This window comes from Colias croceus, chromosome 11, assembly GCF_905220415.1.
Source record: "Colias croceus chromosome 11, ilColCroc2.1".
NCBI classification, from domain to species: Eukaryota; Metazoa; Arthropoda; class Insecta; order Lepidoptera; family Pieridae; genus Colias; species Colias croceus.
The window spans coordinates 3,940,636-3,955,314 of record NC_059547.1 but is presented as its reverse complement, the minus strand read 5'-3'; the positions used below and the strand labels follow the sequence as shown (position 1 = coordinate 3,955,314).

At 34.1% G+C, this 14,679-nt stretch overlaps 1 protein-coding gene across 4 annotated transcripts; it reads left to right on the top strand.

Moving 5' to 3' along the window:
• Nucleotides 1–1,378: 1,378 nt before the first annotated feature.
• Nucleotides 1,379–6,005, top strand: LOC123695561 (luc7-like protein 3). Of its 4 annotated transcripts, XR_006751948.1 has the most exons (10): nucleotides 1,379–1,684; nucleotides 1,801–1,996; nucleotides 2,196–2,296; nucleotides 2,775–2,926; nucleotides 3,208–3,345; nucleotides 3,670–3,888; nucleotides 4,123–4,358; nucleotides 4,545–4,626; nucleotides 4,800–4,907; nucleotides 5,599–6,005. XR_006751948.1 is itself a non-coding variant. In XM_045641444.1 (9 exons), the coding sequence occupies exons 1-8, from the start codon at nucleotides 1,580–1,582 to the stop codon at nucleotides 4,589–4,591; spliced, it is 1,194 nt and encodes a 397-aa protein (XP_045497400.1). In that variant the 5' UTR covers nucleotides 1,379–1,579; the 3' UTR covers nucleotides 4,592–4,626; nucleotides 5,599–6,005. The 4 variants fall into 4 exon arrangements, 3 of the variants coding, with proteins under 3 accessions (XP_045497400.1, XP_045497401.1, XP_045497402.1); XM_045641444.1 differs by lacking the exon at nucleotides 4,800–4,907; XM_045641445.1 differs by having other exon boundaries at nucleotides 4,800–6,005.
• The last annotated feature ends 8,674 nt before the right edge of the window (nucleotides 6,006–14,679 follow it).

Genomic DNA, 14,679 nt, shown 5'->3' with positions numbered 1-14,679 from the left:
TGCGGTTTCGTCCGATTCTCTTGATTCCGTCACTAATAATATTTTTAATGCCATTGTTGATCAGAAGTTGGCCAACTTTAATCGGGCGCAGGATGGTTCCAGCGGAGGGTTCTGATTCAACTTTCGATATATGGACAATAAAGGGGCCATTATCTAATTCTGAGTATCGCCTTTCCTTTTCATTCAGTGAAGGATGCGTGTACATAGTTTGAACAGAGGCAGCATTAGGGTTATTTTCGATTGATGTTTTCTTTGTTTTAGGTACGATTGAAGCATCTTCAGATGCTAAATGACGCTTCTGAGGGATTCTACTAACTTCAACTACTGTAGGACTGTATGGAGGATCAGGGGGGTCCGGAGGATCCGGATGATTATTCATATTGAATTACTTACCACTAACACAAAACACAAACACCGTCACCACAAATAAAATAAAATCTTAGCTTGAAAGAACGTAAAAAAATCAATAAATTTGGAAAAAAAGACTGTTATCACCAAAAGCACGTGTCAACGCTTCCACGAAAAAACATCAACCTTCACAAATTCTCTAAATTTTTGATTTTGACGACGTAAATGTCAAAAATATTATCTGACGGATCGAATTGCCCACAGACTCTTATTGCTCTGAGCCCACAGATATTGGATTATCTGTCATAGATAAAGTCTGATATATATTATATATATATTATTATATGTCGATTTGATGAAGAAATAACACCATGGCAATACCGTCACGTCATGACGATTTTGGTATCTTTTGAATGATGAATCTTGTCAAAGAATCGTGTTCTCGAAGCAAGTGAATTTTCAAAAATCTTTGAATGCATTACTTTTTATTCCTTTCAGCAGCAATCTCCAGTATTTCAAGTACCTACTTTCCCTCCAGGGCCCATCGAAAATTTACACACTGCATATTATAATGCATAATAGGATACTTAAGATATTGATTATTTTGGATTATGGTCAGAGCTAATATATTCTGTAACCTGAAAAATAAAACACTAAATTTGTTACTGCTAAAATGTATCAAGGGCGAAGCCGGGGTGGACCGCAAGTAAAAAATAAATGATTAAAATTAAAAAGACGTACTGTGATACTCGTGGACTGCGACGGTAAAGCTATTGCATAACATGCCTTCAAGCCACACCTCCGAGCCCGTCGGAGTGGGAAGCGTGAGGTTTTTGATTTTTCGTTACGGAATTTCGCGATTCGATCCCCGCGCTCAAGGCCCGCGATAGAAGCTATGCAATAGCTTAATATAGTAAAGCTACGGTGTACTACAGCTAGGTAGTTGGTAGTACCTATAGTATTATATTATCTGTGGTTGTACTAATTATCACGTAATTATATACTCTGTACTACTTACTCTGTAGTTCTGTACTCTGTTATCTGTAGTAAATTATTAAAAATGGCCGTCGTAATGCGAAAGTTGAGTCGATATTAATGCTTATCTTTGTTAGAAATGCATAACGTATTTTAAATTTTAAGGGTTTCTAATGTGTTAAATTAGTACCACTTGTAATTAATGTTCAGGGAAATTAAGAATTTTTAATAGTGATAGGTTAGTTTTTCAATAATCATGGCGGTCTTAGCGGCAGCACAATTACTTGACGAATTGATGGGCAGGCATCGTAATACAAACCCAAATGAGAAAATAAAAAAGCCAAACTGGGAGGATCCTGAGGTATAGTATGACGATAATATTTTATATATTTCTTGTTGATTTAGTTTGATTATTGTCCATGCAATATTTTACACCGTGTTTTATTTTATTAATAACTAATGTTTGTTTTTTTTCAGTATTGTAAATATTATATGGTTAAGTTTTGTCCTCATGATTTGTTTGTCAACACAAGAGCAGATTTAGGAGCGTGTCCGAAGGTCCATGATGACGAAGTTAAAGATTTGTTTGAAAAAGCCGATTCTTCATACAAAAAGGCTCAGTATGTCGAAGAATTCCTACGGTTTTGTCGACACATGATAAATGACGTAGAAAGTATGTATTACATTTATTTATTATCCCAAATATTAAACTTCATCTACAAAAACGTGGTACATAATTGTCTTGCAATAGTCTTATGAACCCATAATATTATAATGTGTTATGTGTCTTATTTACAATAAGACATGATATGAAAAATGCAGTAGAATATGAGTTAAAAGATAAAAGGGAAGTAATTGCAATTCTATTGTTGCAGGGAAAATTCAAAAGGGGAAGCAGCGATTGGAGTTAATGAACTCCAGACCAGATGGACCACCAATGACCCAGGCTCAGACGGAGAAAAATCAAGAGCAGGTAATTGTAGTAACCAATGATTAGCATCATATATTGTATACTGTGTTCAAACAAAAAAATTGTGGTTTATGCCAGTTTTAAGAAGAAACTTTTTTTTGCTTTCGTATTTTTTGTAACTGGTTGCATCTTTCTAACTTTCTTTGTGTAAGCAATTTTAATTTATAATTATTAAGTACCTACTTGCTAAGAGGCTTTTTGTGAATTCATTTTGGAGGCAAGCTGTTTCTTCTAAATACAGGTTGCCCAGTAACCTAGCTTGGGAAACATTGGCTTGTATAAATTGTTTTAGTTGCTTTTTTATATTTCTATACAAAAAAAAAATCTATACAAACTGCAATTTCACCAATACATTCTTATCGCCCATATACTTAAATAATTTGGTTTCACTATCACTAATGATGTTTAAATTGAATGCATAAGTCCATGCCTTTTCATCTTGTTTAAAATACATTATTTTGAATCATTCCTTTATTCATAGGTTACGCTACTATCAGAAAAGATAACAGCTTTAGTACAAGAAGCAGAGGAGGCCGGCACTTGTGGTAATGTAGAGCAAGCCCAAGGTTTAATGAAGCTCTGTGATAGACTGAAAGAAGAAAAGGATCAACTTCTTAAACAGCAGGAGAATAGGTTTGTATTGCTATGTTCTTAGATTATGATTTGAAGTCATCAATTTAAAAAAGGAGTATTTTGGATTCATTCTAAATGTATGAAATCTAACTACAAACATTTTTTTATCATTTAAGCAAATAAAATATGTGGTTGACTAGTTAATTCTATATATAAAAATGAATAAGTCTGTTGTGTAGCATTATGAATGAATTGCAGAAATCAAAAATTAATTATTTGATAGTTTATAAGTGAATTTATTGTTTCTGTTTTCATTTAAAATTATTTAATTTCTCTTCTAGTCATTGGTCCATGACTGCTGAGTTGGCGGCAGCTCAAGAGAAGCAGATGGAAGTATGTCCTGTTTGTGGTGCCTTCTTAATTGTTGGTGATGCTCAACAAAGGATTGATGATCATTTGTCTGGAAAGCAACATGTTGGGTAAGTACTAAGTAGTTTTCATATTAATAATGAGTCAATTAAATTCCAAAGATTTTTCATTTATTTTTTTATTTAAATACCGTATGGCATTAAATTGTCCAAACAGCTTTATATGTGCATAATATTTGATAAATTAATATGTCATTCGGATAAGCACTCGCTACACACGCCATGAATAATCAAATGCTGTATTTTTCTTTGTAAAACAATTATTTAAGGCAATACTTGCAATCTTATATTCATTTATTAGTTTATATAGGTGTTTTTGATTAAATCCATTTTTCAAAAATGTCTAAGTGATTTTTATTCAAAATATTCGTGCAGCTACTTTAAACTGCGTCAAGCGTACGAAGAGATGACGGCGGCGCGCGAGAAGGAGCAGCAGGAGAAGGAGAAGCGGCGCCGAGAGGAGCGCGAGAAGGAGCGCAGCGTGCGCGGCGGCGGGCTCGGCTCCGACCGGCGCGACCGCGAGCGCATGGAGCGGGACCGCGAGCGGGACAGAGACAAGGACGGCAACAAGGAGCGCGAGAGGGACAGACATCGGTGCGTGTGGGAAATTTAATTTAAGCTCTGGGATGATATGAAGGGATAACACCAATCTCTTTCATACATGTTGCTCCCGTTCTTTATTGTGTGTCTTTGTATTAGAACTTTTTATCCCTTTTTAAGAAATAACATTTTTGCTACATTCACTTCATGAGGCAATTCACTTTGTGGCATTATTTCATTCAATAAAGGTTTGATGATAAAAATAAATCAAATGTGTTAATCCATCAGATCAAGCCGGGAGACTGAAAAGAACAACCGGCACGAAGACCGCGATCGGGAAAAGGAACGTGACCGTGATAAGGAGCGTGAGCGTGACAAGGACCGTGAGCGCGAGAAGGACCGTGACCGTGAAAAGGACCGCGAGCGGGACAAGGACCGCGACCGTGAGCGGGAAAAGGATCGGGAGCGTGATCGCGATCGTGACAAGGAGCGTGATCGTGATCGGAAACATCGGAGGGATAGAAGTGAGTTTTGAGAAATTCGTTCATTATTCACCCTTTATTAAGTAAAAATTAATGATGATTCTTTATAGTTTGATGAATGTAAAGTATGATTTTTAAATATTATATTTAGCCAACTTTAAAACTTACTTGGCAAGAGATGATTATGATTAATTGGTGTTGAACTAAAAAAAATATTCTCTCTTGTAGGATCTCCTCACGAACGGTCACGGCGACGATCACGCGACCGCCGCTAGCTTATCACTGAGGTATCTCAAACCACCTCGAAACGGTAAGCATGAATACATAACTCATTCATTTTATCTTTTCGCTGACAGACTTAACATTGTCCATTGTCACTATAAACCAATATGATGGTTAACCAAAACTCACACATAAAATGTTCACCAACTCCCAATTATGAGACAAATAACAAGTAATAAAGTGAACACTGTTATTTTACAGCTTTTAATAAAATGCCAAAAAAAATTACATCGGTATATGGCAATCATATGGGGAGTTTTGTTGACCCCGTTGATTCGGTAGTTGTCGTCACACCGACGGACTTTGCAGGTATTTAATTGGTATTTTGAATAGCAGCTGGATGCTGACGATTTGAGGTGTTATTGTTCAGTCGTTGAACGACGACTGATCGATAAAACTGTCTTAGTCCGGGCTCTGCGTCGTTTTATTGAGGTATTTAAAATTACGTTTCGTCGTCGTGAATCGAGTTGCCAGTCGGCCTTCTGTCGCCATAATGCGATGCCAGGTATTTGTTAGGGCTATCCAGTGACAGGAGATATTTATTTCATTATTAGGCTTTGGAATTTAAGGGTATTGAATTAAATGTGGCTGTGGGTCTAAAAATTTGGAATAAATTATTGTTAGGCCTTCTCATTGTAGGATAATGTACATTGTCATCACATATAAAATGTCATAATATTATGATGAAGACGACATGGCGATTATTTGATATATTCCTTGAGACAAATGGATGCTGTTTTCACATCATCTACTGTGTATTTACAGGTACCCACACTATGGCAACAAGTCTTTTTGTTAGTATTGATTTTCTATCTGCTTTATTTTTATTAAAATATAAGTTTGTTGCCATATTATAATTAACATTTCCTAATCCCATTCGGAATCGAATTCAATGCTTTGAAAAAACATCATGTAAATATGAAACGAATCATGCATTGAAGTCGGTTCCTAACTTCGAATGCCCTAATCCTCTTTACTAGATTGTCAATGGACTTTTCAGTTGGGAACCGAGCGAAGTGGACGGCGGACGACTCGACTGCGACAAAGAGGTACTTTTGCAATTAGCGAACATTGAAGATTCCAAAAGTCACGACCCGACGATTCGAGGTGACTCACAATAGTCACGTTTCATATACACGGATATTCGTGGATAGTAAAGCATGTAACTGAAATAAAATATATTTGTTATGTTAGGTTTTAATATGTATATTGTAGCTACCTCCGCAAATGTGTCCCTAGGCAGGTTTATAATGATTCCACTGAGGAGTGACACAGGTATTTATCACTTTTTTATTTTACATAAATGATGTTGATAATTTTGTGATTGGCGTTGTTGTGTATTATTTCGCAGTGTGAACGGTTAGCGTTATTTTTATCTTATAAAATAAATAAATGATATGAGATAAAGTTTGTTTCATTTATTGGCCCCAAGTTTCATTTTTAATTAAAGTTGGAACCACAGGTTTTATATGATAATTTATGTATGCATACAAAAGGAGAATGCCCATTTTTGGTACTGGTTTTTCTCATGCATCAAGACAACAATACTATTAAAAAAATCTCTTCAATTTAGAGGCCTTCTGACCTTCGGAAAATATATTTTGAACAGGGAATGTTTTGTAAAATCTAATAAGGCATGTAATTGTTTAGATCCGTTATTATAGATTTAGTGTCCATTACCGTTTACATTTTTGGTACTTACAGGTTTTTCTCATGCAGCAAGATAAAAATACTGTTAAAAAAAATCTCGGCAATTTAGAGGCCTTCTTACTATCGGAAAATATATTTTGATCAGGGAATGTTTTGTAAAATCTAATAAGACATGTAATTGTTTAGATCCGTTGCCATAGATTTAGTATCCATTACCGGTTACCACGGTAACCAAGCGGTAACTATTATGACATTTACTATGGTAAATAGCTAAATGTATTAATATCGATTATTGTTTTCATTGAATTACAAAAAAATCAATTAACATAAAATCACTCTGTACTGTAAGGTATTGTTTATACACTGTAGGTTGTTTTAACATAATATATAGTGAAGTAAAATAATATAAATATATATAAAAAAATATTATTATGACATAGCTTGGTAGGTAACCAGTTATTTCTTATTTGTTTCTTTCTTCGAATATGTAGTGAAAAAATGAATCAAACAACAACAACAATATGTAAACCGAATAAAAACTCTATTGGCATTTTTAAATATATTAATATATTTACCTAGGTTTTCTTGAAATCCGTCCCGAAAGATTTCTGGTGCCTACCTACACTAGCCGATGAACAGATAGACTTTGTATGAAAGCATAAGCTCTACGTATAGATTAAAATATATGTTAAACGAAAAATAACCTTCAGACGATAAAATACTACCTAAATCACACATAAACCTAACTAAATCGGGTTTATTTAAGTTTTGAGGTTAATTCACATTTTTCTCAATATCTTGAAAACCCCTGTTTTTATCACAAAAAAATCAATTGGTAAAAATCTTTTGAATATCGAAGAACCCTCCAAAACCACTCTGGCATTGATGCAACACTATACTGTGGTCCATACTTTCATGGGCATTCTCCTTTGTCTGTATTTACTATTAAATTAATTCCTAAGTATTGTTCTCTGGTAGTCTTTTAGTTAATTTAATAGTATTATTATCAGATTTAACATGACCATACTGGTTATATAAACTCTGGATTACATTGTATTATGTATAACAATTTTATTTCCATATACTATGTTCTTGGAATGGTTTTTGTTACGTTTTACTAGCTTTTTAAAAGCAATGAAATGTACGTAATTTTTGATCTTTGCCTACATTACATTTTCAAACTTATCATTGCTTATTTTGATTAGGTATATTATAATTCTTGAAAGTTATTTAAATAAGCCTTAGGGTTTGTGTTAACATGAGTCGCACAAAATCCTTTTTAATATACCTTAAAATTACATAAGTTCAGTTCTGTTTAAGTAATTCGTAAAAGTTTTGCGAAATGCGAGAAAGATAAATAAACGGTTTGTAGCTGGCCGTCGTCGCTCACGAGCCCGGCTCAACTTCCTGCAAGTCCGTAAATTTGGAAGTTTGCGTCTAGTAACTTCTATATTACTATTCAGAGAGCTTGCAAATAAACTAAAGAGCTTAACTGGATGGAACGTAAGTATTGTTTTATTGCAAAGCGGTAAGTAGATAAAGAGGAGTTCAACTAAAATTTTTTGTGCGTAAAGGAAAAGTTGGCGCTCGGCAAACGACTGCTTTTTATACTATAAATTATATCGGTTAGGTAAAACAATGTTTGTCAGCCAGTAAGTATTTTTAGATAAGGTTATAATTATTGTCAGCTAGCTTCCGCCCGCGACTCCGTCCGCGCGGAAAAATTAAGAAAAATTAAGATTTATTTTTTTCTACGTATTTTTCCGGGATAAAAAGTATCCTATTTTATACCCAGGATAATAAGGTATAATTATACCAAGTTTCATCGAAATCGAACCGTTAGTTTTCACGTGATGCCTGAACATACAGACAGACAGACAAAATTTTTTTTAATCACATATTTGGGCTTGGTATCGATCCAGTAACACCCTCTGCTATTTATTTTTTCAATATTTTCAATGTACAGAATTGACCCTTTTACAGATTTATTATATGTATATAGATTGTCTCCAGGAAATATTATTGCTCAACTGAACAACAATAATTCTAAAATCTATGATCCTGGTAGTACATTGCGGTACTCTGTGTATATTACTTACTCTGTGGGTCTGACCATCTGACTTTGACATCTTTCATCTTTGGAAAATGTAAATATTTAAATAGGTAATAAACAAAGTATTTTATCTATGTACCTATCGTTTTAAATTTTAATCCTAATCACTTATTTAAAATTATTATTTATGAGGAAATAGAAATAAATAAATAATATTGAAATAAACAAAGAACATAGTAGATACAAATAATTTACATTATTTTTGAGTGCATTATGGTACCCGATAATGATAAATCTAAGAAACAACAGGCAAGAGCTGAATTAAGAGAAGGTTTTCTAAGATCTGTTAGTGAATTACAAGGTAAGAGCCAAGCCATGATTATGTAGGTATCATCACTTTATAGGAAAATTATTTATTTATAGGTAGTCAATATTTAATTAAGGAAATAAAATTGTACCAAAATAATTAGTTAGAGAGAGAGATGCTATTTGTAAAGAAGTTATACTTTTATGTTTCATTTAATATAAATTGATATGAATTGTTCTAGGTCAGCCATGCAATATATTGACATATGAGAAATCGACTTTGGAGGCCACATTCTCTGTCTGGAAGCCTGATGGAACAGAAGTACTTGTGAATGATCTTAAAACACCAGCCAATTTAAAAATGCAGTCTGCCATACTGAGGACACCAGATATTTTAGCATTTACATTTAATGTACCGGCAACTCAATAGTTGTATTATAGAATTGAATTACATTTAAGTTTTATTAATAAATGGTTTTTATTACAATATTTGTTTATTCTTATAATAATTTAAGTAATGAAAATTACATTCCTTTACAATTCGGTTAAATTTTTGAGATATGTATGTATTTAGTTGTCAGGATACTAATTTCAGTGACAACTGGATTGAATTGAAAAAAATATTGTTTTTCTGTTCATTGTGCCGACCTTGTGCCGACTTAAACTTGACAAAATGACCAATACTAGTGCAGCAGCAAAGTTAATGTCTATTTAAAGAAATTAGAATGTTGATCATCATTTACAAAGCTAAAATGTTATTGGTTCTAGCGTTATTTTATAACTAAATATTGTATTTTTATTTGGAGAAAAAACTCATGTATAATATTGTCTATTGAGAACAATATAAAATCATCATTGTCAGATTTCAGGGTTTTAGTTTTATGTTGCTTAACATCTGTGCTTTATGTTGGTCTAAATAATTATATACTTTAAAATAATAATAATTCTCAATTATTTATAAGTGCTTTGTGCTATTATCCATCATGCTGGTCAAGTGCAGCTTGGCAGATGTTAAATGTTGAACTTTTTAGTCCAATAAACGAGCTGGCGAGCTGGCTTAATTTAGACGTTTGTCTTTATCGATTGTGGTCGTGATTAATGTGTATAGTCTGAAGAAAATATTATGAAATGATCAATTTTTTTGATCAAAATTTAGTCTCGACCTTCCGACAGTTTTGTTCAAGTCGTGGGCATTTAAGTTTTAACACTGAATAATAAAAAAAAAACATAAAAATCGCACGAATATCACAACTACATACTGTACCTACCGATTTCTCTTTCAGATGGAAAACTCAATCACTCTGAAAGTTTTCAAATCTGATACCATAGTCCATAGATGGCGCTATCCAATATCTCAATATTACCACAGACTAATAATAATATAGTACGATATTACTGTTTATTTTCTAACGCCAGATAAGCCGCAGGCGGCCGAAGCCGGCCCGGACAACTGGTAGTTAGTAGTAGGTTTGATTCCAAACAAAGGGAGACATAAATTACCGAATAACATCTGATTTTAAAGACAACTACATATTTTATTTATTACTAGCCGCGCCGCGCGGTTTTTCCCATGTGGCTCCACTCCTGTGGGACTTAGCGTGATGTAAGCGCCTATAGCTTTCCTCGATAAGTGAGCTAACACCGAAAGAATTTTTTAAATCGGACTAGTAGTTGTTCAGCTGTATAATAAAACAGTTGTTCATGTGAAAAAGGAAACAAATAGAAATGAGTAGGATAAGAACACTTATCGTCTTGGGAATGGATCTCATCCATTATAACCCTAATTACTGTTTTTACAATCCGAAGTGATGTGACTGTTTACGACATTAAGTTTAGAATTGTATATTGGTATCCCCAAATGTATTGCAAATAAATACATGTACTTTGATCTCGGTATAGCCACAGTTCGAAAACAAATTTGTCGAAAGCAGCCAGAAATATCAGGAAAGGCTAACAGTACACACCAACGACCTTGCTCAAGCGTTAAGTGGAGAGGGAGGCCAACAATACATCAGGCTAAAAAGACAGGACATTACAAACCTTGCTAAAAGATTCTAAAATAGATAAAAATTAAACAAATATAACACTGGACTACAAGGGTGGAGTCGTTGGACGAGCCCCTTGAAACAATATAAAGGCCAATTGTTACCTAACAGATTGCCTGGTCGCAGTAATATCAAAAAAAAAAAAATTGTATAAACGGTTAGATTTTTTTACACATGTTTTTAAACATGATAGTATGAACGGTTCATAAAATTGCTTCACTTATGGAATCTGTCGGGAATTTACACATTTGCCGCCAGGCGCCAAATTAAATTATTGTAGGTAAGCGTTTTTGAAAGACGTATTTATAATTTAAATACATATGTGATTTGTGGGCAAGAAAGGACTAAAATAAGTGAAACTAACTATTTACTTAAATTATTAACATTTTAAGATGAATAAGGAGGAAATTTAAAATTTTTGCCGCCTTAGTGTTTAGCTTAGGTACCTACTTGGCTACTGGCTGCTGCTGCTAAATCCGCAACTAACGGAATTAGAAATTATAAGCTCGAGTAGTTTTCATTCCCATACTTATCGCCCAACGACTAATACATCATTTTATAATTCCGTCCATTTCCCAAAACAATAAGATCTTTGAAATAGAAACACTAGAAATACCTAGGCATTCTAAATAGAAAAGCTAAGAAAACTATTCATAGCGACACGAACGCTGAGAACAGATGTATTGTGTGGTGTGAGCTATTCTTCCTCACACGAAGCAGACTTGAATCTTCTCAGGGACCAACGTACCTGTTGCTCAATCGATTCGGTCGGCTTTGTATGGCGCACACTCCAGTCTTCGCTCTCCTGAGAGCATAAATGGAATGACTGATTAGATGTGGATTGTCACTATAAAAATATACTTAGGTTCAATAAATCTCAAATGTATATAATAATATGTTACTACATCAGTGAAGGATATGCTCATTAGTAACTCAGACGTGACCCTCACTTATTGTTACATAACAGATCATAGGGACCTATACCTACTTTACTCATAACATTTTATTTTTATCCTATTCGAAATGTTGGCATATAGCTTAGCTTATCCATTTAAGCTTAGACAATAATATAATATGATGATACAGAAGCATTATACATTAAGATATTGTGCGTGTACAAAGTATCTCGTGGTATCTGCTTATTTACTTTACTCATTTTGAAAAAGTGTGATTAGCATAATCCGAGGGTAAAGAAGGTACTACTTAATAACCTCTGTATTGCCATCATGAAATGAATTATTCAATTGCTCCATTAATTATTATTGATCAGACGTGAAATTCTTGTCACATGTCTTATGAATTTAATTTGTATGTACGTATATAAAATGAGTGAATTTAAATAATAAAAGGCTTAAGACATGCCTACGACAACCCAGTCACGTTTTAATTTCTTATCAGGTTTCATGAAATGGTACGAATTATGAAGACACGTCTCATAAGAGATGAATACATCCCCTTCGAAGACACGACTAATTACTTAACTTCATAAGCAGATTAACAACTTTTGAGATCTTCACGAAGATAAGTTACGAGTTGCGTGAAGTCTTCTGGAAAAGAAGCTGTTATTTGGAGGGAACTAATAAGATTTCGTCATTTAATTTTATGCCTCTGAAAGTTTTCTCAAAATTGATTCATTTATCTCTTGAATTATAAGTCACTTCAGATCGAGGGATGCTAGCTAAAGTACTTATGAGTTACGATGTTTCTTAAATATAACTGCTTGGTTTCTTCCTTGGCACAGAACAGTTTCTGCTTAAAAAATAGGGAGAAGACTGCAATTACTCGTGAACTTTTTAAATACCTACGTGAAATCACTTTTTTCAATTAAAGTCATTGTCAGACAGTAGGTATACTAATTGCAAATTCCACTTACCACAATAAGACGCAGCAATATCTACGCAACGAGAAACTTTTAATAAGGAGTGTGCTAAATAGCTTTGAGTGGCTCATTAGGAGCAAGCACTGCAGTATGTACTTACCCAAACTATGTCTGCAACTAGTTCTTTGAAAGATTGTAATTCACTAGCAAATGAAAATGTGATTGCGTGAATGTCTAATTTTTGCAAGTACCTAGGTACTAAAGATCAATAATATATCTTACTTTGCTTTTGTGTATGCTTTCAGTTGCTTTTCATTTTTGTATAAATTTTAGGACATCAATTAGGTAGTTACCTGTTATAATGTTGAAAATTTCTACTGGGGATATTTTTTTCAACACCTATCGCGAAAACGTTCACTACACTAGGTACCTACTACAAAATAACAAGATGACGATCTTTTTAATTGTTGTTTATTACGTAGGTTCTACACAAGATCGCTATTGTAACAATACACCCAAAATTTTCTTATAACAATTCGTTTCCAAGAACATGTTGAAGATGTCTGAGCACTTAGGACGTATTTTTGAATGTAATCAAAAAGTTTCCCAAGTTAGTTATACCAACCTGAGTACCAATTTAGTATTTAGGTACCGTAATTGGAGTTTTCTTGGAGTGTTTGTTGTTCTCAAGAGACAGACATGGGGTGGATTCTATGCAGATTACTCGTCTAATAAATGTGTAGGTGGAAAGTTTTTCTCGTAAAGAAAACAGGTCATTATGATGCTGTCGTTTCCATATCTATGACCGTATCAACGTAATGGGCGCTCGTTAAGAACTCTTGAAGTTTTAATTTATGCATGTTGTTATTGTTTTGTTTACTGAGACTACTTCTCGGAAGTTTTATTTTTATTAACCTGTTTGTAAAGAAGCGCGTTATTGAAATTGTGTAAGGGTGCTAAGCCTAAATAATGCACTCCTACCCTAATGTAACTTTCACTAGATACCCAAGACTTAGGTATGAGAAGAGAACGGATACATTACCTATCTACAACCAGTAAAAAAATATTATACATACTACGTACGTAGTACATAGTAACTCAATGCTTTTAACTTGAACTCATAAGACGCTGATACGATGTAGAATATTAGAATGTCTCTGGAAATCCGTCTAGAATTCATTTAGTGGTTTCTTTGAAGCGCAATCACTTTAACTGTCAGTTAGAACTGAGCGTTAGGTTCAAACTCACGGTCTGAAATAAACCCCTCTATTGCACAACGTCCAAACGAAATCTGCCAGTCAGCATATTAGATTCCGTTCGGACTTTCCCTTTCATTAGAAGCGAAATTGTAGCGCTAGATATTTGGGCTCAACTTGGCAAATTTGCACATTGGCGAGTTAGTTTTTAAACATAAAAGGAAACCTGATGGTCGATGCTATAACGTATTAGCAAGCATAGGCTATAAGTATATAATATATATAATAGATTCAAAGTTTGTTATCTACCTAATCGTTTTCTATGCAAACATTTACAGGTCCAGTCATTCTGTATCTACATGTACACGCAAAAGTACAAAAGTTCAATAAAATGTGTAAAATCGACAAAAAACCATGTAAAAGAAATTATAAAAAATTCTGTCATTCCGATACTAGGTGCATAGGCATATGAATTAGCTAGTACCTAGTACCTACGTTACATGACCGCCTCCTTGGTACAGTGGTTGACGCGTGAGCGTAGCACCGAGGGGTCCTGGGTTCGATTCCCGGTGGAGACGAAGAAAAAAAAATGTCTCGGTCTGGTAGGACACAGAAGGCTGATCACCTACTTGTCCCTAAAGAAAATTGATCAGTGAAACAGATGTATAATGCATCTGCCCCTTACCCCACTAGGGGACATGGGACTTCACCTTAGTACCTATTTATTAATATACAGCTTTATATACAAAAATCGAAAGCGTAGTTCGCAGATGTCGTCAAACGAAAACATACAAAGTATAAAACATATTCGTGGTTGATTTATAAAGCCTGTTCTCGATGTGAGCCCCGACCTGGAAACTTTAAATGAGTATCGTGTACACCGCCCTAATTAATTTCCAACTTTTAATGCTTGCTGTAGACGTACTAAAATTAGTGAGAGTTAACAAGTGTAGTTTAGTTAAATGTTGGCTTTATTTGCCATCGGGTATAAAATTTGAGTTGTATGAACTTT

Coding starts and splice junctions, on each gene's coding strand:
- LOC123695561 (XM_045641444.1), top strand. CDS start 1,580: ATGGCGGTCTTAGCGGCAGCACAATTACTTGACGAATTGATGGGCAGG. Junction 1,685..1,800: donor CAAACTGGGAGGATCCTGAG/GTATAGTATGAC, acceptor GTTTTTTTTCAG/TATTGTAAATATTATATGGT. Junction 4,359..4,544: donor GAAACATCGGAGGGATAGAA/GTGAGTTTTGAG, acceptor TCTCTCTTGTAG/GATCTCCTCACGAACGGTCA.